At 37.6% G+C, this 27,203-nt stretch overlaps 1 protein-coding gene across 2 annotated transcripts in view; it reads left to right on the forward strand.

Moving 5' to 3' along the window:
• Positions 1 to 27,203, forward strand: part of TRIM24 (tripartite motif containing 24) — a 123,450-nt gene that overhangs the window by 78,039 nt on the left and 18,208 nt on the right. Inside the window, exons 5-10 of one of the 2 annotated variants that reach the window (XM_023250604.2) lie at positions 208 to 324; positions 3,081 to 3,195; positions 5,344 to 5,490; positions 14,060 to 14,177; positions 16,826 to 16,992; positions 21,838 to 22,011. In XM_023250604.2, coding sequence (XP_023106372.1) covers positions 208 to 324; positions 3,081 to 3,195; positions 5,344 to 5,490; positions 14,060 to 14,177; positions 16,826 to 16,992; positions 21,838 to 22,011 — 838 coding nt within the window. Of the gene's footprint in view, positions 1 to 207; positions 325 to 3,080; positions 3,196 to 5,343; positions 5,491 to 14,059; positions 14,178 to 16,825; positions 17,095 to 21,837; positions 22,012 to 27,203 lie in introns of both variants that reach the window. The other variant, XM_019825074.3, reaches the window with a different exon arrangement.

Here is a 27,203-nt window from a genome sequence, read left to right on the forward strand (position 1 = left end):
AATTTAGAGTATCCATGAGTAATATCTGTAAAGATTCCTCCTTTTCTTAGAGACACTTTGGAGAGTACAGAAAACCTGCCTTCCAGAGATATATTTAGTATTATTTATATCTTTTAAACTCTTTTTATCTTAGCTTTTGGGGGGATGCTTTTCCTCATTTTTGATTTATTAGCATGAAATAATTGGCTTGTTTACTTGTCTTTTCAGATACCAATTTATAGAAGAAGCTTTTCAGAATCAGAAAGTGATCATAGATACACTAATCACAAAACTGATGGAAAAAACAAAATACATAAAATTCACAGGAAATCAGATCCAAAACAGGTAAATTTACATTTGTGGTGTTATGATAAATCATATTTATATAACATATTAAGAATATTCTCTTTTAGAACAGGTATTTTACTTAGCTCATGGTGAAGTAGATCTAAGTAAGCTGTCAGATGCCTCTAATAACATAGTTTGTAAGACTTTTCTAGAAACTTTGGGTTTCTGGAAACTGAACTGGAAAGCATTCTTTTCAGCCATGAAATTTCAAAACTGTTATGGTAATAAATTGCATTGAGTAATGGATCATTTATCTGGCAGGTATTGATACTTTATAATTATCTGATATTTCAAATTTTAAAGAAATGCCAGGATTTAAAAACAAAATCAACTACTTTTTGCCACTATTATAAAATATTTTAACACTTTATTATACATACATAACTGCTTTTTTAAGCATTGGTCAACTTTGAGATGCCTTCTCTGGGCTGTCACCTTTTAACTACAATAGGGTGGAGGTCTCAGGACACCAGGAGGCAGGGATTGTTAAACGGTTTCACGCACCTTTAATTTCTTATCAGATAACAATACATGCACGGTTTCTACATATTACCTGTTATGCTTTTTGTTTTCTGAAGGAGGAATCCTCAACTGTCCAAAGTCTCACATCTCACAAGTCAGTGATTAGGGGAGCAAACCACTCACCTCCACATGGAAGAGTGAGTTTGTTTAGCTTACCCCCCTTTTTTCATCCTGTTTGGAACCCGCACTGACATAGTACAACCTTTACAACAGCTATGAGATCCCATTTTCCCTTCTTTTGTTGTTTTGCATACAAAAGTAACATATCACTGTCCAAATAAATCAAGAAATCCTTTTTAGAAAGAGCCTGAATAAGAGAGGCCTCACAGGGGATTTATAAGAGAAAGTCTTGTGGTTTATCTTCCTTAAGACCAATCATTATAATGTGTTATTTTTGTCATTAACCTTTTTCAGTAATTACTATGGCCATTTTTATTCTTTGTGATAATAACAGTTCTATCGTGTGTCTTTTGTTTTTGTTAGTCTTCCTTATCATCTGTAATTGCATTTTACCTTTCTCTTTTACATAACAACTATATTAACCAAATACTGTTTCATTTACCATATTCTAACCATACTATTTTTGCCAAATAAAGTGGTGGGCTTAAAAGTTTATCTGAGTAGTTGAAAATTTGTAAGGGATATTCACAGAATGATGAAGAGAGATAGTTACGGGTGATTCTACCGTGTAAGTGGCAAATGGTAGCAATTGTAAAGTAACTAATTTTATGTGAAAGCTCCACCCTTGAAATTTAGTCTTTCTTCTTACTCTTTCATTATGTATATGGTATGAGCTATGGGTCAAAGTTCACTTTTTTGTAACCTATGTATGTCCATTTGTTCCAACACCATTTGTTTAAAAGACTAAATTATTGTTATTTAATTGCCTTGGCACCTTTGTAGGGAATCGGTTGACCATGTATGTGTAAGGTTCTTTCTAAACTCTGTATTCTGTTCCATTGTATTTTTCTTTTTTGACAGTACCCCACTTTCTTCATGACTGTAGCTTTTTATAGTTAGTCTTCAAACCAGATAGTGTGAATTCTCCAAATTTGTTCTTTTACCTTTCTATTAGTGGCTTCCTTATGCTGTTTTTACAACGTCATACATTATTGCATGAAAAGGATTTGGGGTTTTGAATTGTGAGAATTAAAGAATCTTTGGATTAGGTGCTAATTGCTCATATCTGAATAGACTGTCATAAAAGGATTACATTTACAGCACGCACTTACTTTGGTTTTAATTCGTTTTCACGTGTGTGCAGACAATGGCACTGCCTGTCCTTTTTTCCATCCTGTTTAACCATCATGAAGATGTGAATTCTAAATTAGTTTTTGTTTTGTTTTGTTTCAGAGGGTTGTTTTCTTCCCATATCTATCTGGGTTTCTTGATTTTCATAGCCAATATTGGTGTCAAGTGATTATCTTAAGTTGCAACAGAAAATAAAATCTCTGCCCTATTGGTTTTAAGTCTTGGAGGATAACTATTGGAGAAGCAGACTGGAGAAATCAAACTTCCAATTTCTCTCAAAGTGTTTAGTGGGTGTCCCGTTATTCTCTTCTGCTTTTGTAAGATATTCTGGTATGATGCTCTGTATTTCTTATCTATCTCGATCTCCATGACAATGACCTTCCCGTCTTCTCTAACAAAGGGAAAAACTGTACATGATAGCTGATGAAACATAAAGTAGTATTGAGCTGCTTATTTGAAGACAGATGTGTTCTTACAGTAGCTCTCTACTGTTGTTCTCTTTGCTTCTGTGCGGGCATAATGGATACTGCAGCAGTTCAGATCACTAAGAATGGCATGCTTACACTTTCCTACTTGGTAGTTAGAGTGGATACAATCGAACATGTTTGGAGTCCTGGTTTTCTTGCTCATAAACCTTTTTTTTGGTCTACCCTTTTAGATCAAGTATTGATTTTCTTGAATGATTTTCATCATGATCTTTCCAAGTCATATTTTCTTAAAATGTGTTCGTTCTCTTGCAATTTTATACATTTTGATTTTAAGATTGAATTAAGTGACTGTGTTTTACAGAAGAATTACATTTCTGCTATGTCATCTTCGAGAAAGTCAATTTACACTGAAGGACCCTTAGAAACAGCTGAGCTTTTAAGAGTTGAAAACATTTTGGCCTAATTTAGACATTAGAAAATCAATTTTAAATATTATAAAACAAATCTTCTGCCTTAGAGTTTAGATTTTTCCCCCTTTCATTTAATTTTCAGGATAATTGAAGTAAATCAAAATCAAAAGCAGGTGGAGCAGGATATTAAAGTTGCTATATTTACATTGATGGTAGAAATAAATAAAAAAGGAAAAGCCCTACTGCATCAGCTTGAGGTAAGTTACTGTTGATGGGACAGTATGTTTGTAGCGATTTAATGTAGTAGTTTCTCATGTATTTGTGACTTTGAAATCACAGACTTTTTCATCCATTTATGATTGAATAATATTGCTTCTCCATTCCTAAGTTTTCTTTTACCATATTCTACATTGTAGCTGACAGTTTATGGCTTAGTGTTTCCTCGATAGCACAAAGCACAGTGCCTTGCTTGAAGGAGCTCTGTAAATGTTGAAGAGATTAATCATTTTAGATTCATTCAGGTGACAACTTGGGGCCACCAAAGGGGTGCAATCGAGCAAAAAAGATTTAGAAAGATAACTAAGCTATATTTTGTTTTCAAACATAAAGGTTTAACCCTATGAAAAATTAAGTAAAAGGATATGCCTTCCACTCTCAACATTTTAGTCTTAATCCTCTGTGAAAGTAGTATGTAGGGAAGGATACTCAGGGCACTTAGGATAGTTGTTTCTCACCACGGTGAGAAAAATATTGGGCTCTTGATGAGTTTTTTTATACTCATGAAGGTCTAGATCCAAAGTCAGTGTTTGCCTCCAAATAATAATCGATTACAACTTCTCCATAGTAACATAATATTAATTGCATGGTATTTTAGTATTCTTTTAATGGTGCAAAAAGAATTCACAGTAAAGAAGCAATTTAGAATGAGAAGAGAATGAAAGAATTCTGATGTTTAAGGATTTAAAAAAAATAACTCCTAGAATAATTTGGTTTAACCTCTTTATTTTGTAGTTGACAGAATTGTAAGGTCTTTCTCAGAGAGTCCTGCCCTCCTGGGAAAGCATGGTCATTCCCGTGGCTCATCAGCCATACAGGAAACAAAGACTAAAGACTTGTCTTATTTAGTGAAGAAGTATTCTGTCCAGGAGACCTCATTTATAGTATTTTTTCAAGATTCTGTGATTTCTTTTTTTTTTTTTTAATTTTTTAATGTTTGTTTATTTTTGAGAGAAAGAGACAGAGTGTGAGCGAGGGAGGGGCAGAGAGGAGACACAGCCCAGGCTCTGAGCTGTCAGCCTAGAGCCCCTTGCAGGGCTCAAACTCAGGAACCATGAGATCATGACAGGAGCTGAAGTTGGATGCTCAACTGACTGAACCACCCAGGCACCCCTCTTTTTTTTTTTTTTTAATAGAAATAAAGAATTTAAAACATTTTCTAAGCTCTGTTTAAAATCAAGCATCACTTAGATTCGCTTTCTCAGAGATTACTAGTGCGTGCATTGCTGTGGCTCTTTCCAGACTCTGCTGTAAATCAGAATCTCTTGGAGAGTTTTTCAAAAAATGAAGATAAAGTAGTGCCTGGGTGGCACAGTCAGTTAAGGGTCCAACTCTTGATTTCCACTCAGGTCATGATGTCCCGGTTTGTGAGATCGAGCCCTACATCAGCTCTGTGCTGCACATGGAGTCTGCTTGGGATTCTTTCTGTCTCTCTGCCCCTCCCTTGTGTGTGTGCACCCTTCCTCCCTCTCTCTCCCCCTCTCCCCCTGCCCACTTCTGTCTCTCTCTCAAAAAACAAAAAACACACACAAAAAGTTTAAGTGTTGTCTGCCAACATGGTGTGACTGGGCACAAAACTGGTTGCAATCAGGACTAGAATGCCTAAAACGTGAAATCATGTGATTGCACAACATGTGATCTGATAACTTTATTAGATTGGATTTTATTTTTATTGTATTGTATTTGTGGGTATTGAGTTTTAATTTTGGGTATTGAATTTTATTTATGAGTATTGAATTTTATTTGTGAGTGTTGAATTTAATAGGCATTGACTGACTGTATCATAGCCAATCCATGGTTTTCGCCCCTTTTTGAATATTGGAAGATGCATGAACACCGACCTAAATTCCAGAATATGTAAAACTAGACCAAGGACCTGGTGTGGAGGGTAGAGGGTGCAGAGGCCGTGGTGGCAACAGCAGAAGCTGCGTTGTTTGGGGCACAGTTTTTGTGGCAGTGAGACTGATCCTTTTATACTAAGAGGAAAAACACTAAGAATATTTCTTATGAAAATTCAAGTTTCTATCGCTTGGCTTCTCAGAGGTGACAGTTACTCTAATTTGGTAATCTGAAAATGACCATTAAAATATGTTATATGCGGGACTAATTTTGAATTTTCTTCTTTTCAGAGCCTTGCAAAGGACCATCGCATGAAACTTATGCAACAACAACAGGAAGTGGCCGGACTTTCTAAACAATTGGAACATGTCATGCATTTTTCTAAATGGGCAGTTTCCAGTGGCAGCAGCACAGCATTACTTTATAGCAAGCGACTGGTAAGATAGCTAAGTATGGCATGGAACATACCATCAAAAAGCAGAGAAATGATGGGAGTCACTGGAATACTTAAAATTCAGAAATGGTCATTAGTCTATTTGTACTTAAGTGCCCTTACCTATTTCTAATTTTAAGTGATCAAAATATTTTGGTTTTAAAAAGTATATTTAACTGCCATGGTTTAGGTGTATTCTAATCCACCACTGTCCTTCCTGTCTGGTTCTTTGCCAGGTTTTCTCTCAGTGGCAATCGAACTTAACACTAACAGTAATGATAATAATAAATATTTCCTGATCACCTGTAGTGTGCCAGGCGCTAATTCTAAGTATTTTCTATGTAATAGTTCACTTAAACTTAGGCATCATTTTTATAAGATAGGTATACCTATCCATCTTTTTTGTATGGATGATGAAGGCACAAAGTTAAGTGACATTTGTAAGGTCACACAGAGGTATCAACCAGAATTCCGTCTTGGACACTGAGCTTAGAAGCTGTGTTCCTCTAGTCGGCAGCACGTTGATAACTCTGGTGGCCATAAATGGTGCTGGATATCTCAACCCCATTTGTTAAAGAAAAGTGGCTGTGTCATGATGAACAATTGTGGTAGTAGTCTAGAACCTTGCTACTGAAAATATTTCATCACTGCACACTAGTAATCACCTGAGGATTCTGGATTAATAGTTGTGGAGTAGAGCTAGATTCTGTATTTCTTACAAGCTCCCAGGAGATGCTGGTGCCACTGGTCTGCATTCTTAAAAATTGCTGCCTTACCTTCATTTTATTAAAGATTTCACAATGGGGCGCATGGGTGGCTCAGTAGGTTGAGCGTCTGACTTGGGCTCAAGTCATAATCTCGAGGTTCATGAGTTCAAGCCTTGCATTGGACTTGTTGCCATCAGCACAGAGCCCACTTTGGATCCTCTCTCCCCCTCCCTGTGTTTCTCCCCTGTGCACGCACTCTCTGTTTCTCACTCTCAAAAATAAATAAACATTAAAAAAATGGGGTGCCTGGGTGGTTCAGTCAATTAAGCATCTACAACTTGAGCTCAAGTCGCCGTCTCACAGTTTGTGGGTTCAAGGCCCCCGTCAGGCTCTGTGCTGACAGCTCAGAGCCTAGAGCCTGCTTCAGATTGTTTGTCTCCCTCTGTCTCTAACTCTCTCTCCCCCACTCGTACTCTGTCTCTCTCTCTCAAAAATAAGAAAAAATAAAACATAAAAAAAAAGACATTTAAAAAATATATTCGGGGCACCTGGGTGGCTTAGTCAGTTAAGCGTCCAACTTCAGCTCAAGTCACGATCTCCCGTTTTGGTGAGTTCGAGCCCCATGTGGGGCTTTGTGCCAACAGCTCAGAGCCTAGAGCCTGTCTCTCTGCCCCTCCCCTGCTTGTACTCTATCTCTCACAGGAAATGAATAAACATAAAAAAAAAAATTGTTTTTTTTTTTTTTAAACAAAAAAGATTACACAGAGAGTTACCCTTTGAAATCAAATTAGGACAACCAAATCAGTTTTCTGTTCACCTATTCTGTTTTTAGAATCAGGTAGAAAAATTTTTCTATGACCATTTTGAAATAAGGAAATGTACTTCTGGATAAACTTTTATAAACTAGGTTCAAATATTGAGTTGAAGACTTGTTAAAAAAAATTGATTTATAACTATTTCTGAAACTATTCCTAATCATGAATTGTATTCAACTCTTGGACTTTTTTTTCTTTCTTAATATTTCAATGATACATTTTTTCTTGACTTCTTTCTTTTTTCTTTCTTTCTTCCAACTGCTTTATTGGTCTTTTGAAAAATAGCTTCTAGATAGTACATATCTTTTCTGTTTTCCTGGATATTTTTCTGAATGTCCAACAGAAAAAGAATAAAAATAGAAAATGAGACAATTCTTTTTTCAATTATGAATGAAAAGTTATGAATATTGAGTATTACGGTATTGTGTAAGAAAGCATATTATTCATACAGTCAGATACTTAGTAAATCTCTGTCTAAAAATTTCTCTAATTTTATTTTATGATTTTATTTGCAATTATAATAAGAGAAAACAATAAAAACAGATGGGATTACTTAATCAGCACAATGATCTCGTGACATAGGAGAAAGGAAGAATGTTGTTGACATTATATAGGAGAAAATGGGTACAGCAAATTACAAGGAACCAGTATTACTAGATACCTGATTCGCCAAATCATTTCTTTTCTGATTTTTAAAGGTCTGTGGAACCCAAGTGGCCCTTGAGTCGCAAATGTATGTAGCTAATAAAATAATTTGCCTGCATTGCACACTGAGCTGAGGCTTACACTTATTTGTAAACACTTACAAGGATCAACCTCAAAAAATTTGAAAATTACTATATTCTATAACTCCGTTCCTCATAGTTTTTCTGCATGGTACATGTAGCCATGTTTACTCAAGTTATCCTTTATTTTTATTTTTATTTTTTTCAACGTTTATTTATTTTTGGGACAGAGAGAGACAGAGCATGAACGGGGGAGGGGCAGAGAGAGAGGGAGACAGAATCGGAAACAGGCTCCAGGCTCTGAGCCATCAGCCCAGAGCCCGACGTGGGGCTCGAACTCACGGACCGCGAGATCGTGACCTGGCTGAAGTCGGACGCTTAACCGACTGCGCCACCCAGGCACCACTCAAGTTATCCTTTAAATGATGGCTTTCATGTGCTTAAAAAAATAAGAAGAAATGCCTTGCAGGCCTGAAATTTCAAGCTTGGCTTGCAATTCTTAGTTCACTTTTTGCTATAGGAACTGTGGTCAAGAAAAGACAAAAATCAATGGAAGAGCAAAACTTTCCGGAAGTCTAGTGTTAAATATATTTTGAAACAGTTTCACAGTATTTCCTCAGAACTCTTCTGTCAACCTGTTAACACTGAATTTATCCTTTATTATTTAGAAGGAAGGCAAGCAATGTTGACAGAAGAAAGGCCAGGAGAGTAAAACACTATCATTCTTTTTACTCTCCGTAAATATTTCTATAATACTAGCAATTAGGAAACTATTAAGTTATAAGTAGTAAAAAGGAATTCTTTTCTCCTTTTTTCCCTTCTCCCATCTAATTAATCTTCAGTGACCTTCTTTGTGTATTCCTGAATGCCTCATTGCCATCTCCTTATATCTAATCGTTGGTGCTCACAGGATATGATTCTTTCTTGCCCTAGTACTGGTACCCTTTCCTGCCTCTTCTTGCTCCTGAATAATGTCCATCTTTTTAAAGACTACCTACTTCAGATTAGATTGGTCTTCCTTTTCACTTGTCAGCCTTTCATGACCAAGACTGGATTGGGTTTCTCGTTCTTGTGTTTACATACCCTTTGTGCATATGTCCATCATACGATTACTGATTTTTATCTGCTATATATTTGCATATGTTTCTATGAATCTCATTAGACTCTACACTTTTTAAAGTAGGAATTTTGTGTTACTCAGTGCTTGATGCATAGGAATTCAACGAAAGATTGATGATAAAAAAAAATCAGGTACAAGATAATGTCTTCTTTCAGAAGCTCTAAGTATAGACAAAACCACCTGTTCATTTTTATAGGATTGGAAAATCAAATACTAAATTTCTTCTTTAAGTTTATTTTAACTTCATTAGAAAGGAGACAGTATATAGTATTGCTATCTTGAAAGCTGTTTTGATACCTTTCATATTTTAAAAAAATGTTTTGTCTGTTGCTTTTTGAACAGTAGCTAAGGTTTCAGTGTAAAACCTGAGTTCATTTAAGTTCAGATACATCTGGAGAGATTAACAAGTGTGTATATTTAATGAACCATTACCCTCTATACCAGTCATGCCTTATCACTTCTCAGAAATAACTAAAACATGCGTCAGGAGTTTTGACAAGGTTTACATTTTAGATGGGTAATAAAATAATTTGACAGTAAAAGAGCTCTTATATTTTACATTGAATGACAGTAAAATACATCAGGAAAAAATGTTTCTTAAGGAACAGAGTTTGGCCAAGTTTGATACTACTTTTAGACCTTGGTACAAATTAATAGTAAATAGATACTAGCTATCTGAGTTGTAAATAAAGTGCGTCTTCTGGCTTCTCATCTACAGCATAGTATCTCAAGGGGAGAAAAAAGTATATCCAAGTATTGACCTCACAGTTCCCTTTTATTAGAGCTGATTTTCTTTTAAGAAAGTGTTCGCATTTCTGATTTAACCATTTTATCTAAATGATAAAGAAAATTTTATGTCACAGTGTAAATCAATAAACGTAGAAAGGATAGTACATATGGTCACTGTCGTAGTGGTAATTAAGAAGGAGTCATCAGTGTATGCTAATCTGCTGGGTAGAGAATTGATAGAACAGGATTTCAGTGTAATGCTACAATACCTCTTTGCAAAATACTAAGCATTTACAAAGGGGGAAATCGAGTGAATTCAAGGTGGGGAAACTGGGGAGCAAAATTGTCAGGCGACGAAGATTCGTATCAGCACTTGTGGTGGGACAGGCTGCCATCCTGAGCTTCCTGATCTCATGTGCTAAGAAGTGCACATTATATTATCATTAGTGTGGGATTCCTGACAAGGATGCTTTTACCAAGTCTGATCAAGAGGAACTGCACTCAGACCCAGGTTGAAGGCGCTCTTCTAGAATATAAGTTCTTGAACTCTTTAAAGCCATCAAGGACATAAATGACAGGGAAAGCCTAAGGAACTGAAGGGACATGGCATCCAAATGCAACCTGTATTCCTTGACAGTATCCTAGCAAGCAACACTGTGGGCAGAGTTGGCATTTGAATGAGGTCTTTGGATTGGATGGCAGTGTTGTCAGACTTGGTTTCGGAATTTGGAATTTGCTCTTTATGCTAGACGATCTTTGTTTTAAGGTGCACTCGCCAGAGTGTTTAGGGTAGACAGAGCCTCATGTCTGCAACTTGCTGTCAAAAGGTTCAGAAAAAGACTAGTAGCAATAGTGTATGTGCAAAAGCAGCTGGGGAGGCACTGGAAGAAGTGTGTTAATACAGCAGCCGTTGGGAAATCTGGGTGAAGGGTTCTTTTCACTTTTCTACAATTTAAAAATTATTTCAAAATGAACAAATTTTTGGAAATGATAAAACAGGAGTATATTTACAAAGGAAAGTTCTTGGAATGATTGTTTTGGTCGGCTTTGTAGGAACATCTTTTACGGTGAGAACTGTTAGAGGACACAAAAAATTAAGACAGAAAAACTTAGGGAGAAGAGCATTGTGTTGAGTGCTGTTAGCTACACACTGTGCCATGTATTCTACTTAGTCCCAAAATAGTTTGATGGTTTTTTACTCAGAATTTATTAGAGCTATTGAAAATAATTTAGCAACTAAAGCAAATTATGTATTCAACAATTGTTTACTGAATACCTGCTATATTTATCAGGCAGCATTCTAAGCACTGGGAGAACAGAGAACAAAATAAAATCTTTGCCCTTTAAGAGTCACATTTAGGGGCGCCTGGGTGGTGCAGTCGGTTAAGCGTCCGACTTCAGCCAGGTCACGATCTCGCGGTCCGGGAGTTTGAGCCCCGCGTCAGGCTCTGGGCTGATGGCTCAGAGCCTGAAGCCTGTTTCCGATTCTGTGTTTCCCTCTCTCTCTGCCCCTTCCCCATTCATGCTCTGTCCCTCTTTGTCCCAAAAATAAATAAACGTTGAAAAAAAAAAAAAAAGAGTCACATTTAGTGGAGAGAGACAGTACCAAAATAAGTAAAATATATAACTGTTACCTGGTATATATTAAGTGCTCTAGAGAAAATTAAGAAAGGGAGTCTGGGAACACTGGAGTGCAGGTGGTAGTTTAAGATAAGTTGGTCTATCTAAAGAGGGTGATATTTGAGCAAATACTAAAGAAAAGTGAAGAAGTAATTCCTGCAGATATTTGGGGGAAGTCTGTTCTGGCGAAGCAACACAGCAGATACAAAGACGGAGGTGGTGGTTTTTGTGATATGGACACAAAGAGGCATGAGGGGCTGGAACAGAGTGAAGGATCAGAAAGTAGTATGAGTAAGGTCATGCAGTCAGATAGCACAAGCCTTGTAGTTCATTATGAGGACTTTGGTTTTTAATCTCAGATGAGGAACTGCTGGAGAGAGGGACTTGAGAAGGAAGACAGAATATGATTTATATTTTAACAATCACTGTAGCCATTGAGAACAGTCTATAGGTAGTTGAGGGCAAGGGAGATATAAGGGGGACCAGTTAGAGCCTTACTTACTGCAGTAAGGTAACTTCTGCAAACTGATAGCAGGAGAATTAATAGAGGTGATGAGAGGGGTGCCTGGGTGGCTCAGTCACTTAAGCATCCGACTCTTGATTTCAGCTCAGGTCATTATCTCACGGTTCTTGGGTTTGAGCCCCGCATCCGGTTCTGCACTGACAGTGTAGAGTCTGCTTAGGATTCATTCTCTCTCTCTCTCTCTCTCTCTCTCTCTCTCTCTCTGCCTCGCCTCTCCTCTTGTCTCTCCCTCTCAAAATAAATAAACTAAAATAATAATAATAATAATAATAATAAATAATAGAGTTGATGGGAAAATGGGTAGGGTTATCCATATCTTTTAAGGCTAGAACCAGTAGGATTTTGCTAACAGGTTGAATGTAGGGCATGAGAAAAAGAAAGGAACCAAGGACTAAACTGTAGGAAAAATAGTGTTGACAGTAATGGACAAGGCTAAGATTATAGGACAAGCAGACTTGTGTAGAAAGATCACAAATTCCCTTTTAAACAGATTAAATTTGAGGTGCCTATTAGACAACCAGGTGGAGATGTTGAGTAACTAGTTGGAAATGCAAGTTCAAAAGAGAGATCTAGACTTGAGATACAAATTAAGAAGTCATTTAAACTATGAGACCGTATGAGATCACTGAAACTGTGGGTAGAGGAGAAATGAAAGCAGTTGAAAGACTGAGCCCTGGGGCTCAGTTGAAAGAACCAACAGTAGAGGCTTCGATGGTGCATTGGAGCCCAAACCTGTTCTCAGTGGCCCCCAAAAGTAGCAGCTGGTAAAATAAAGATAAAACCATGAGGGTATAGTATGCTGAAAGCCAAGTGAAGGAGTGGTTTCAGAAAAGAATGGGAGGAGAGGAACAGGGCATAGTAAAAATAGATGAGTTTTTTAAGAGTTTGCTGTAAAAAGCAGGAAAACGGGGCAGTTGATGGCAAGAGAAAAAGAGCCAAGAGTTTTGTTTTTATCTGGGAAAAGTTAAAACATTTCTCTGTCGATGGGAGTGATCCAGTAAAAGGGAAGCCTAGGTGATACAGGAGAGGGAAGAAAGTTGCTGAGCAGTGTCTGTGAGTAGGCAAGAAGGGTTGGGTGCTGTTGCACAAGTGGAAGGACTGCTCTAGAAGCATTGCAACTGGAGGGAACACTAATACTCACAAGTGGTGGGAATTTGTAGAAGGTCCCTGATTGTTCCTGCTTTCTCAGTAAAATTGGAAGCAAAATCATCAGCTGAGATTGACAATGGGGGAGGAAGGGTGCTAGAGATTTGAGAAGAAAAGTTGAACAGTTACTTAGGAGAGTAGGGAAGTAAAGTACCAGAAGAATGTCACATGCTAGCCAGTCACCCTTAGGGGCATACTGGAAGTAAATTGTCATGTGTTTGAAGTGATCATTCCTTTTATCAGTCCAGCTATATTTAGGCAAAAGCTGGATTTAACCAGGGTTGCTTGTTTTGTTTTGTTTGGTGACAAAGGTTGAGGAGAGAGATGGGAGTATATTTGATGGAGTATGTGAGAAAAACAGGTATTGAGGGTATATGCAAGGAGATGATTATGGTGCTTGACCCTGGGGTTTAAGCTGGGTAAGGATAATGGTAATGTGAGATTGAACGGCATGGAAAAATTATAAGAGCTAAGGCTTATAGGGCCTTTAAGGTTTATAGGATAATGGGTACCTGGGCACCAGAGGAAGTGAGCTAGAAAGAAGGATCAGCTGGTTCGATATTAAAATCATTAAGAATTATGATGAGTAATGTTGGAGATGGTGATAGTGAGCCAGGAGCTAAATTCTTCAAGGGCTGAGAGGGAAGGTCCAAGTGTTCACTGAGGACTACAGGGTGGAAGGAGGTGGGTGGTGTGGTGTAATGACATGAGATTCAAAACATAGGAGCAAGGGGAGCCATCCCACTAGCAGCCTAGATGTGAGCTGTACTTACATCTCCTGAGCAGAGATTAATCTGTATTTTCCATAACTCATTAGCCCCTTAATCCAAATCCTGAAACTTTCTTTAAAAGCATAATAAAAGAGCAAAATATGTTAAGGTTTATTTTACAGATATTTAGTTGGTGCTTCTCTAAACTTTTATTCAAAAAACCTCACTTTAACGTATCACTTGAAGATACTTTTCAGTTTTGTATTCAACAGTATAGGTAACTAAATTATACCTCAAAACTTAACGTTTTGGAAAGAAAACCATGTTGTGTATCCATATTTTATAGCTTCTATATGATTACCTGTTTTGTATCAGCATATGTACCAGAAATGACTTTTTTTGTGTATTCCCTGGGAACTTAATAAATTATTTGCCTGATGAAAGATACTGATGTTTAGTTGTCTCTCCTTTCTCCTAGATTACATACCGGTTACGGCACCTCCTTCGAGCAAGGTGTGATGCTTCCCCAGTGACCAACAATACCATCCAGTTTCACTGTGATCCTAGTTTCTGGGCTCAAAATATTATCAATTTAGGTAGGCCATTATGTCCGTTTCCTCAAAGTGCCATTTGTTTCTGGAGCTCTTAATGATTATGATAATGCTATCAAAGTGTTTTTATTACCTTATTTTAAAGACATGGAATTTTTGCCAGTATTTTATTAACGTGTGTATCTGTGTAACATATGCCTGAGTATAAATACACATATGTAAATAAATGGATAATATGAAACATCCTTAATATTGACTCACAGGATGTCTAGACTTGGGAATTTAGAAGTTCTTTTTTCCATAGAATATTGCTTTTACTGTTAACTATAGATTTATCACAATGGGGTAATAAAACTTTTGACTCATAACTGCCATTGATACAGGATTTTTGTTATGTGGAATGTGTTCTGTTAAAATAGTATTTCTCATATTGGCTTACTTCTTATACCCAGTCACGGAGCACCTAAAGGTTCATTTGCTTGATCTTGCTAGGGAAGACTTCTCATCTTTTATTCCACCTTTTATATAATAACTGTATATTTTTTTTACATTGTTTTTTAATGTTTAATTATTTTTGAGAGAGACAGAGACAGAACGCGAGGGGGGAGGGGCAGAGAGAGAGAGGGAGACACAGAAGCCGAAGCAGGCTCCAGGCTCCGAGCTGTCAGCACAGAGCCCGACACGGGGCTCAAACTCATGAGCTGTGAGATCATGACCTGAACCGAAGTCAGTCGCTCAACTCACTGAGCCACCCAGGCGCCCTGAAATAACTGTATTTTTAAACTTCCTAATTGAAATGTAACATGCACACAGAAAAGTGCCCCAGTTTTTAGTATTAGAGCCCACCAAATTATCACAGAGGGAGACTCATTTTGTTAAGATTAGGAACTCAAATAGTAGAAAAAGTCTTCACTTTTTGCCTTTCTTCTTAATTTCTCACATGGAAACTATAGAAACAGAAATTTAAGAATTCCCTGTACATTCTTCATCAGCCATCAGTATATTCCCTTTGATGACAGTTTTTTGGGCTCACAGACTATGTTTCAAAATCATCAAAGATGTTTGGTCTCTCATACCCTCAGCTCGATTCTAGGTAGGAAAGGAAGAAATGGCTGGAGAGAGCCAGTGCATCAAGAAAGGAAGCAATAAGCTTACACAGATCGCATCCATACAAAAGAACAAAAAGGATAGTGATAAGTTAACCCCTGTAGCTCAGTTTTGAAGTGCATGCAGCAATGTATTTATTGATAGGTAGCAGGCAGCTGGAATCACACACACTCTGACCTGTCTTACTAAAAAGCAGCATCTTAATACAAAGTGTGTTTCTAAGTAACTATCTCTTACCTACCTCACCAAACCACCACAGATTCAGCTATACAGAAGTTATGAATCACAAGTTATATATCCATACAAGTAGTCATGTGTAGAAATACATGTAATTACAAGCATATAACTTACAGCATAAATCTTGTGATGTAGACATAAGTAAAATGTGTAACTATATACATAAATGTATATAGTTTTAGGTATGTCTGCATCAGCAAAAACAAAATAAAAACAGCATCTCCTATTTGTGAAATTCCTATAATAAGGTTAAACAATATCCTTTACGGTAAGACTTCTCAGAGCCATCACTTACAGCTGTGTAAATTACCATTTACAATGAGATTTACATTTTAAATATTCTAAGAAGGATTCAAGTTTCCCAGACTTGGTGTTATCCGTGGCTTCTGAGAAATGTCTTCTAGAAGAGTACAGAGGGAAAATATTGATCTATGTCAACATTCAATTAATGTCTCGGTGAGTTTGGGTAATTTACTCAATCTCTCTGAGCCTTAGATCCCTTATCTATAAAAAGGACTTTAACAAGAATATACATAGACCTAGTATCACATTACCTAGCATGCAATGAGTATTTAATGAATGATGACCATATTTTTTTAGGATGTTTATGCTTAATAAATCAGAAATTGAGTCTGTTGAAGAAGTCAAGCTTTGCCTTATGCTGTAATCAGACCTACTAGAGGCACCTTTAAATTCTAAAAGTGTAGTTGTGAGCCACAGTATTCTCTGTCAGAGAGCTGACGTAGTATGAGCCGTGAAGGTATAAGGAACTTGAGAGATTACAAATTGTTCATTCTAAAGAATCAAATACATTGTGGGATTTTTAGAACCAACGTCAGATTGACTTGTTTTATTTTGATATACAAGAGCAGTTCTCAAAATATTGTATGGGACTCCTTTATGGGACTTTTCCCAACTACATGTCTATGTGTGGCTGGATTTTCTTCATAAATTTCAACCCAAACAACATATAATGACAGACAATACAGAAACAAATTGGAGAGTTCAGCTCTTAGACCAGACATGTGAAGATTTTAAAAACTTAAAACAATGTAAATCTTCATTAATTTTTGTGAAGTTATTTTTTCATAAAAATGTGTTACTGTGGGCTTATTTTTAAATGAGTTAATAACTAAAAAATGTTTTTAATAGTTTCTAAAATGTGAAAATTTGATAGATAGAACTTATGTAAACAAAAGCTCTTTGTGACCTTTGATTTCTAAGAGTGTAAAGCGTTCCTGAGATGAAAAAGTTTCTTGGCAATTTGAAGTTCAGCAGAAAGAGCCTTATGAAATATGCTATTTCACTTTCAGAAAAACTTTAGAACTTAACTTTTTCTCTTTAATTAGGTTCTTTAGTAATTGAAGATAAAGAGAGCCAGCCACAAATGCCTAAGCAGAATCCTGTCGTGGAACAGAATTCACAGCCACCAGGTGGTTTATCTTCAAACCAGTTATCCAAGTTTCCAACACAGATCAGCCTAGCTCAATTACGACTCCAGCATATGCAGCAACAGGTAATGGCTCAGAGGCAACAGGTGCAACGGAGGCCAGCACCTGTGGGTTTACCAAACCCTAGAATGCAGGGGCCCATCCAGCAACCTTCCATCTCTCATCAGGTAAATTTGGAAGCAGGCCTGTCCTAACTTAGATAATGATAGTACAATTGTATTCAACATCTCTTAAAATAACCAAGACATCTGTCATTTGTGATTTACATATATGAATTGTTAAAAATTTATCACATTAAGTATCCTTGATTTAGCTTCTAGTTTTTAGTCCTTCTCAAAAAGGAATTAATGGTTTATTTAGCTGGTACATCTGTTTTCATCTACTCTTCAAATTATAACAGGATAAATGATTGCATTCCTAAATAACCCATGCCTATGACTGATGAGGAAATTTGTAAATCTGTAACTCATAATTCCTGTATTAGTGCTTCAGAATGACTAATACTTCAGTTTTCTGTTCTTTGTGGGGATGCAGTGTTTTAGAAAAACCACACTGCATCTTAGAAACTAGGGTCAAATAGAAAAGTGGGGTGGAATGGTTCCTTAGAAAACTACCTTTTTCAAACTTTATTTCTGAGCAGATACTCCATGAACCATTCTTATTCTTACTAGATATGAAGTATTCCATTTACTTTTAAGTCAGTTTTTCAAGATAAGAAGTTTATGCACTCTGTTAAGTAGTTTAACCGTCCTGCTCAAGTTAGATCTGGGCATACGTAATAAGTTTACTAAGGAATATAAGGTCTAATCAAATCAAATCATACAAATTGTTATTGACAGTTACATTTATTAATATGTACTCTTCCTATTTCTGAGAAGCATTTGAAGTAATGAAACAGTAATGACACAAATGAAGTAGAACATGGTTTAATAAGTATCAAAGTGTGAAGAACTACTTGAGAACAAGACTTAGCTCAGAATTTTTTCTCAACCCAAGAAAATGAGAAACAGGCATAATATCTATATTATTTGGTAAAAAGGAAAAATGCCAGTTAATTAGAGAAAAAACTTTTTACTAGTATTTTACAAGCACTAAGAGGAATATATAATGTGGTTCTTCATGAAAAAGCAATTTTAAATGGCATGATAATTTTTTTGTAGCAATTTTGCAAAACATAGAATTGGTCTTCATAGGGCTCTTATTTCAACCCTGAAGAAAGTTGCAGGCATATGTAGATCGTGATTTTGTTAAATTGCTTCTGTGAAGGCCTGAGTTGATTTATTTGAGGTTTATGGCTTTCTAATAATTTGATTAAGAAGGCTTGTCAAATCCAGGGGTATATTAAAATGCCTAACTTAATATGCCAAATTGATTATTCCTCTAGAACTTTAACCCACATGTTCACAGAAGTAATTAACAAAGAATTTAAGAAGTCTTTGGTGAGTGCTCCGTGAGAAGTGAGTTGTACACTGTAGATACCAAGAGTTTCAACTGGTAGAGTTGGAATTTTAAGAAAACTGAGTAATTTTGTCATTATCTCTGCAGAGCGACATATTGCAGGTAGACTTCAAAGAGTACCAAAATATTTCTAAAGATAAATGTGAAGAGAAGAGGGTTGAGCGCTTAGTGCTAAGCATTTGCATGATTAATATTTATCTTAAGTGGGAGATAGAAAAGTGATTTTTATTTAATAGTTTATTAAAGCAAAAAAAAGGATAAATCCATTATTTGTGTTAATTATCTTTTCACTAAGAAGTGAGGAACTGAGCAGTTAGTAGATACTGTGTGACTTGGTCACTCATTATTTAAGCAGCGACAAAACAGAAGTGATCTCTGAGCCTTTATTTAGCCTACATATCTCAAATTTGCATTTGATCTTATTTTTCCTCTCTAGGATTTACTGCTGTATAATCTATATAATGCACAATCTCCATTATGTGACCTAATTTTCCCACTTAGAAATAAGATAACCTTTGTATCTTTTGGTCATTACCTCACACACTGTTGTTTTTCTGTCTTCTCACCCCTCATTTTTATGTGTTCTCTGTCAAATACTCATATATTTTTCAGTCATCAGTTTCTCCTCTTCCATAAGCTTGCCCTGCTCAGCTGTAGACTTCGTTTTCTACCAGTTTATTTACATGTAAAGCGTAGGGAATTGTGTGCCTAAGAGGAGGTGCGTGTGTGCCTCTGGCTTTGTGGACATGTTCAGATCGTATCTGCATCTGTCTGTAGGACCCAGGTAAATTTGAAGGACTACTTCTAAAAAATTGCTTGCATGAGAGTTCCTTATTTCTTCTTCCTTTGAATATTAACCACATAATCTGTGTGGTTAAAGAGTTGGGTGATACAGACCTAGGATACACACTTCTATGACCAAGTGGTACAAACTTGATAGACTGTGTATCTCTGTTTATTTAGCAATATACAGTATATCTTTTTATACTCCAGTAGACAGATCACAGTTTGTTGAGTGTGGTCACGTATGTTATTGAATACATAATTCACAGCAATGGCTCTTACTCCTGAGTCAGATTTATTGCTGTGGAGATGCTCTCATTCATATGTAAACATTCATTTTCCTGAAGAGTTAGAAGGACATCTGCTATCCTTCATGGTTATGCACAGTTGGGAACTACTGACCTAGAATACAGTCAAACCCTATAATAATGAAGGTACTTAGAGTGCAGATGAGGGTAACGATGATTATACGTTAGTTTGCTAAAGTGCTCAATTATTTCTCTGTTCTGTTTTTTCCTTCTGTATCTTTCTTGCAAATTAGGTGATTCCATTTAATTAAAGTACCACTGGTTTTGCTTTTTCTTTTATGCTCAGAACTAGTTCCTAATCTTAATTCTTCGAAGTTGCCTTCCCTGTCTAATGCAGTCAACTGTAACTGTTTAGGAGAGGGGGGAAAAACCCCTCACGTCTTACCAAACTGTGAGCTCCTTGATGGTAGGGTCGACATCCATTCCCACACTGACTTCTCACAGGGTACATTACTCTGACATCAAGTGTCATTTCTTGACTGTATCAATATATAAACCTCATTCTTGCTGGGACTGTGAGAGTAGGGCAGCAAAGGACTTCGAGGATTACCTTTATTCTCCTTAAGGACCATTTTAGGTGCTTTTCCACTTTATAAAAAATTATCTCTTAGATAAATTTAGAAGTTTTGTACTATTTCCACTGTAATCGCCCAACTGTTTTCTGTTTGTGTTTCTCTGATATAAAACCCTTCAAGTCACAAAACTTTAAGAATTAGAAAGAATTGCTATGGCTTCAGGCATATGCTTCTGTACAGTTCTGATATTTTCTCTAATATTTTTCTCTTCTTCACCCACAGAATTTCCCTTGGTGTTGAAACAGTATCTAAATCTGTTTTTCTTGGGTGTGTAATTGCTGGCTACTCTTGAGAGTTACTGAGGGTGAACCCAGTGCCAACTAATTTGTAAGACAGGGGAAAGAGAAGCAGTTTACCCATGCAAGGAGAGTAAATTCAAAAAATGAGAGAGTAAAAGCTAAAAAAGAAGGCAGGGCTACACTTTATAGCTGTCTTCCTTCACAGTTTAGAGCGCCTAAAAATAAGTATTTGCTTCGCAATAAGTTGCCAACCGTAGGATTGGTTCATGATGAAACGAAGACTGGCATATAAGGTTACCTTTTTCTAGAACACAGATCTCAATTTCCAAAGCTAGCATTTATGCACAAAGTAGGCTTGTCTTCCCAGCCCTTGCCCTGTCCTGTAACCAACTAGTGTTGTCCTTGGAGGGTTGCCACTTGAAATCTATTTTCTTTTAGGGAAATTTCATCCTCTAATCTACCTTAATCAACCCCCAGCTAAATACCAGAACGCATTTTGGTAATGATGAGGCAAACTAGATTTGGATCAAAGCTCTAGCACCACCTTTCACTAGCCACGTGACCTTTTTCAAGCTACGTAAGCTTTCTAATGTTCAGTGTCCTCATTTTACAAATGACATAATTAAGTAACACATGTAAAATGGTAATCACAATGCATGGCATATGGTTTGACCTCAGATCTAAAACTCACTAATTCCTTTTTTTTTTTTTTTTAATGTTTATTTTTGAGAGAGAGAGAGAGTGTGAGCAAGGGAGGGGCAGGGAGAGAGAGAGAGAGAGAGAGAGAGAGACATAGACTCTGAAGCAGGCTCTAGGCTCTGAGCGGTCAGCACAGAGCCCGACGCGGGGCTCGAACTCACGGACCGTGAGATCATGACCTGAGCCAAAGTTGGACCCTTAACTGACTGAGCCACCCAGGTGTCCCAGTTTTCAAATATTAACAGTTTTCACTATTCATGATTTGTCAGTTAAGAGTTTGGAGCTAGAGTGCTTAAGTTCAAGTTCCAGCTTCATCTTTTACTACCTTTGTTAATCTTGGATAGGTTATTTAAATTCTCTATACCCTGATTTCCTTTTCTGTAAAATAAAGAGTCCCTACCTCATAAGAGTGTTGTGAAGATTAAATGAGTTCTCTCATAGAAATCTCTGAAAGCAGTGCCTGGCATGTAACGACTGCTCAGTAAATGTTAGCGATTAGTATTCAACCACCATATTATTTTAGGATGTCTGAAGAGGGCAAATCAGGGACTTAGAAGGATACTTAACACAAATTTTCCCTACTTCCTAACATCGCCTACATCCAGTCCTATTATAACCTACTTAAAGTTGGAAACCCCTGTCCCACGGCTCTTTCCTAATGAAACCCCTTTTCACATAGCTTTACACATTCTGGAAGGCTGCCTCCTTCCCCCACACCCTTGTTGTAGTATTAATAAGTTGTTCGTCTGTGACAGAGTTGCTGTCTTTCTTTGAAAGTTACAGACTTCTCTGTAATTTGTCTTTCAGGAGATGACCGTCACTAAAATGGTTTAATTTCTTTTTTCCAGCAACCCCCTCCACGTTTGATAAATTTCCAAAATCACAGCCCCAAACCCAATGGACCAGTTCTTCCTCCACATCCTCAACAGCTGAGATACCCACCGAACCAGAACATGCCGAGACAAGCAATAAAGCCCAACCCACTACAGATGGCTTTTTTGGCTCAACAGGCTATAAAACAGGTATATATATTTACTCTCTTCAGCTTCTTGTTCTGCTTCTCTGCTTTCAGATCATGTTGAATTTATAAATAAAGCAATGGTTATGAAGAGCAAGTTTTTTTGTTTTTAATAAGTGTGAGTTACCAAGTTTATTACAGACATAGAGACAAAGCTAAGAGAATGGGTCCTGATTTATAATTAACAAGAGAAATCCACTTAACTTGGATTAAAGGCCCAGAATAATCAGTGAGTCGTAGGTATGACTTTTGGCAATACTCATAGGTGCAGCTTTTAGCTGAGTTCATTACATTTACTAAGAAGAATTCTAACAAATACAGGTTATATTCTGCAAAAGAGAAATCTTTAAATTGTTTGAAGGAGACTTAGAAAAAAACTGATAGTTTTAATATGGAGTACCTATACATCTGATGAAATTGAATGTTTTAAGGTTCTATATTAAATCCAATAGGATTTAATATTTATATTCTTAAGGTCTTCAGGTAAAAATATTTTCTAGATAAGACACTATTTTGTTATATTTGTCAAAGTTCTCTGTCTTCAAGCACTTGTGTCAACACTCTTTTCAGCTTAATACTTGTAGGCTGATTTCAGTTTCATATTTTTGCCAAGACCAAAATAAGTAATATGATGTGGTTTCTATAATTCTCTGACATTCGTTTAATCAAATGATGTGAAAATTCTATTCAAAAAGTACATGTGCTGTGTGTTTGTGTGTGGTTATAATTAGTTTAGCTTTGCTTTAATAGCACAGAATTTTCTTAATATTTTAATAAAAACGCTTTTAAATAAGTCATTTCTTTCTCTGCTTCATTGGTAGAGAGAGGTGAAAAGGACTCAAGCTGCATTGTAGCCTTAAGTCCTGTTTACTTTCCTAAGAGTTTTGTGACCTTGTGCAAGTTTAATCTTTTAAATGTCATTTGCCCCAGCTATATATTGAATCCCTTGCAGAGTTGTGCTGAGACTGCTAATGTGTACAAAAGCACCTAGCACACTCTGTGTGCACAAACGTGTACCTTCCCTCTTCCCCAGTTGTTTTTTTTTTTAATTTTTTTTAATGTTTTTTTATTCTTCAAAGAAAGAGAGATGGACAGAGAGCAAGGAGGGGAGGGGCAGAGAGAGAGGGAGACACAAAATCTGAAGCAGGCTCCAGACTCTGAGCTGTCAGCATAGACGCTGATGTGGGGCTTGACCCACGAACCATGAGATCATGACCTGAGCCGAAGTCGGACACTTAACCAACTGAGCCACCCAGGCGCCCCGCCCCTCTTCTCCAGTTGTTATTTTTAATGTGTAGATACACACTCTAAGGATGTTTTTAACATGTTTCCTGGAGAAGAGGTTGGGGAAGATGGCGGCGTAGAAGGACACTGGGCTCACCGCCTCCGGCTGATCACTTAGATTCCACCTACACCTGCCTAAATAACCCAGATAACCACCAGAGGATTAGCAGAATGGATTCTCCGGAGTCAAATGCAGATGAGAGGCCCACGGAAGAGGGTAGGAAAGGTGGAGAGGCGGTGTGTGCTACACAGACCAGCGGGAGGGAGCCGGGGTGGAGGGGCAGCCCGCCGGCCAAGCAGAGCCCCCAAGTCTGGCTGGCAAAAGCAGAGGGGCCAGACAGAGTGTGCTCTGACAGCAAGTGGGACTTGACATCTGGAAGGTTATAAGCTAACACTCTGCTCGGAGAACGGGAGGGCTGGAAGACAACGGGAGGGAGAGTTGTTGAGCCCCAGACGACAGACCTCGGCTTGGCGGGGAACAAAGGCGCTCGTCAGCGCCATCTCCCTCACCCATCCCCCAGCCAAAATCCCAAAGGGAACCAGTTCCTGTCAGGGAACTTGCTTGCACTGCGCTAACACCCAAGGCTGTGCTTCTGCGGATCCATCCCTCCAGCAGCGAGTCTGACTCATTCCCGGTGCTGCAGGGCCCCTCCCGAATCGGATCACCAAAGGAAAAGCGAAATGAGCCTGCCCCTCCCGCCCCTGTGCACCTTGCCTACCCACCCCCCACCTGATACGCCAGACCCCCAGCACCACAAGCGTGGCAGTGTGCAAGTAGCCCAGATGGGCCACGCCACCTCACAGTGAATCCCGCCCCTAGGAGAGGGGAAGAGAAGGTACACACCAGTCTGACTGTGGCCCCACTCACCAATGCAAGTTATTCAAGACAGCACAGAGGAAGTGCCCTGCAGTTCCGCACCACTCCAGGGATTATCCAAAATGACAAAATGGAAGAATTCCCCTCAAAAGAATCTCCAGGAAATAGCAACAGCTAACGAACTGATCAAAAACGATTTAAACAGTATAACAGAAAATGAATTTAAAATAATAGTCGTAAAATTAATCGCTAAGTCTTGAAAACAGTATAGAGGACAGCAGAGACTCTATTGCTACAGAGATCAAGGGACTAAGGAACAGCCAGAAGGAGCTAAAAAATGCTATAAATGAGCTGCAAAATAAAATGGAGACGACCACAGCTCGGATTGAAGAGGCAGAGGAGAGAATAGGTGAACTAGGAGATAAAATTATGGAAAAAGAAGAAGGTGAGAAAAAGATTAAAAAATCCAGGAGTATGAGGGGAAAATTAGAGAACTAAGTGATGCACTAAAGAGAAATAATATATGCATAATTGGTATTCCAGAGGAGGAAGAGAGAGGGAAAGGTGCTGAAGGTGTACTTGAAGAAATCATAGCTGAGAACTTCCCTGATCTGGGGAAGGAAAAAGGCATTGAAATCCAAGAGGCACAGAGAACTCCCTTCAGACGTAACTTGAATCGATCTTCAACGTATCATAGTGAAACTGGCAAAATACAAGGATAAAGAGAAAATTCTGAAAGCAGCTAGGGATAAATGTACTCTAACATATAAAGGGAGACCGATAAGACTAGTGACAGATCTCTCTACTGAAACTTGGCAGGCCAGAAAGGAATGGCAGGAAATCTTCAATGTGATGAATAGAAAAAATAGGCAGCTGAGAATCCTTTATCCAGCAAATCTATCATTTAGAATAGAAGGAGAGATAAAAGTCTTACCAAACAAACAAAAACTGAAGGAATTCATCACCACTAAACCAGGCCTACAAGAGGTCCTAAGGGGGATCCTGTGAGACAAAGTACCAGAGACACCGCTACAAAATGAAACCTACAGACATGACAATGACTCTAAACTCATATCTTTGTATAATAACACTGAACGTAAATGGACTAAATGCGCCAACAAAAAGACATAGGTATCAGAATGGATAAAAAAAAAACAAGACCCATCTATTTGCTGACTACAAGAGACTCATTTTAGACCTGAGGACACCTTCAAATTGAAAGTGAGGCGATGGAGAACTATTTATCATGCTACTGGAAGTCAAAAGAGAGCTGGAGTAGCCATACTTATATCAGACAAACTAGACTTTAAATTAAAGGCTGTAACAAGAGATGAAGAAGGGCATTATATAATAATTACAAGGTCTATCCATCAGGAAGAGCTAACAATAAATGTCTATGCACCAAATATGGAAACCCCCAAATATATAAAACAACTACTCACAAACATAAGCAACCTTATTGATAAGAATGTGGTAATTGCAGGGGACTTTAATACCCCACTTACAACAATGGATAGATCATCTAGACACACGGTCAATAAAGAAACAAGGGCCCTGAATGATACATTGGATCAGATGGACTTGACAGATCTCTTTAGAACTCTGCATCCCAAAGCAACAGAATATACTTTCTTCTCGAGTACACATGGAACATTCTCCAAGATAGATCACATACTGGGTCACAAAACAGCCCTTCATGAGTATACAAGAATTGAGATCATACCATGCATACTTTGAGACTACAATGCTCTGAAGCTTGAAATCAACCACAGGAAAAAGTGTGGAAAACCTCCAAAGGCATGGAGGTTAAAGAACACCCTACTAAAGAATGAATGGGTCAACCACGCAATTAGGGAAGAAATTAAAAAATGTATGGAAACAAACGAAAATGAAAATACAACAACCCAAACGCTTTGGGATGCAGCGAAGGCAGTCCTGAGAGGAAAATACATTGCAATCCAGGCCTATCTCAAGAAACAAGAAAAATCCCAAATACAGAATATAACAGCACACCTAAAGGAAATAGAAGCAGAACAGCAAAGACAGCCTAAATCCAGCAGAAAAAGAGAAATAATAAAGATCAGAGCAGAAATAAACAATATTGAATCTAAAAACACTGTAGAGCAGATCAATGAAACCAAGAGTTGGTTTTTTGAAAAAATAAACAAAATTGATAAACCCCTAGCCAGGCTTCTCAAAAACAAAAGAGAGATGACCCAAATAGATAAAATCATGAATGAAAATGGAATTACTACAACCAATCCGTCAGAAATACAAGCAATTATCAGGGAATACTATGATAAATTATATGCCAACAAACTGGAAAACTTGGAAGATATGGACAAATTCCTAAACACCCACACACTTCCAAAACTCAATCAGGAGGAAATAGAAAGCTTGAACAGACCCATAAGCAGCGAGGAAATTGAATCAGTTATCAAAAATCTCCCAACAAGTAAGAGTCCAGGACCAGATGGCTTCCCAGGGGAGTTCTACCAGACATTTAAAGCAGAGATAATACCTATCCTTCTCAAGCTATTGCAAAAAATAGAAAGGGAAGGAAAACTTCCAGACTCATTCTATGAAGCCAATATTACTTTGATTCCTAAACCAGACAGAGACCCAGTAAAAAAAGAGAACTACAGGCCAATATCCCTGATGAATATGGACGCAAAAATTCTCAATAAGATACTAGCAAATCGAATTCAACAGCATATAAAAAGAATTATTCACCATCAAGTGGGATTCATTCCTGGGCTGCAGGGCTGGTTCAACATTCGCAAATCAATCAACGTGATATATCACATTAATAAAAGAAAAGAAAAGAACCATATGATCCTGTCAATTGATGCAGAAAAGGCCTTTGACAAAATTCAGCAAGCTTTCTTAATAAAAACCCTCAAGAAAGTCGGGATAGAAGGAACATACTTAAACATCATAAAAGCCATTTATGAAATCCCCACAGCTAACATCATCCTCAATGGGGAAAAACTGAGAGCTTTTTCCCTAAGATCAGGAAAACGACAGGGATGTCCACTCTCACCGCTGTTGTTTAACATAGCGTTGGAAGTTCTAGCATCAGCAATCAGACAACA

The sequence above is a fragment of the Felis catus genome, chromosome A2 (assembly GCF_018350175.1).
Source record: "Felis catus isolate Fca126 chromosome A2, F.catus_Fca126_mat1.0, whole genome shotgun sequence".
Taxonomy (NCBI): domain Eukaryota; kingdom Metazoa; phylum Chordata; class Mammalia; order Carnivora; family Felidae; genus Felis; species Felis catus.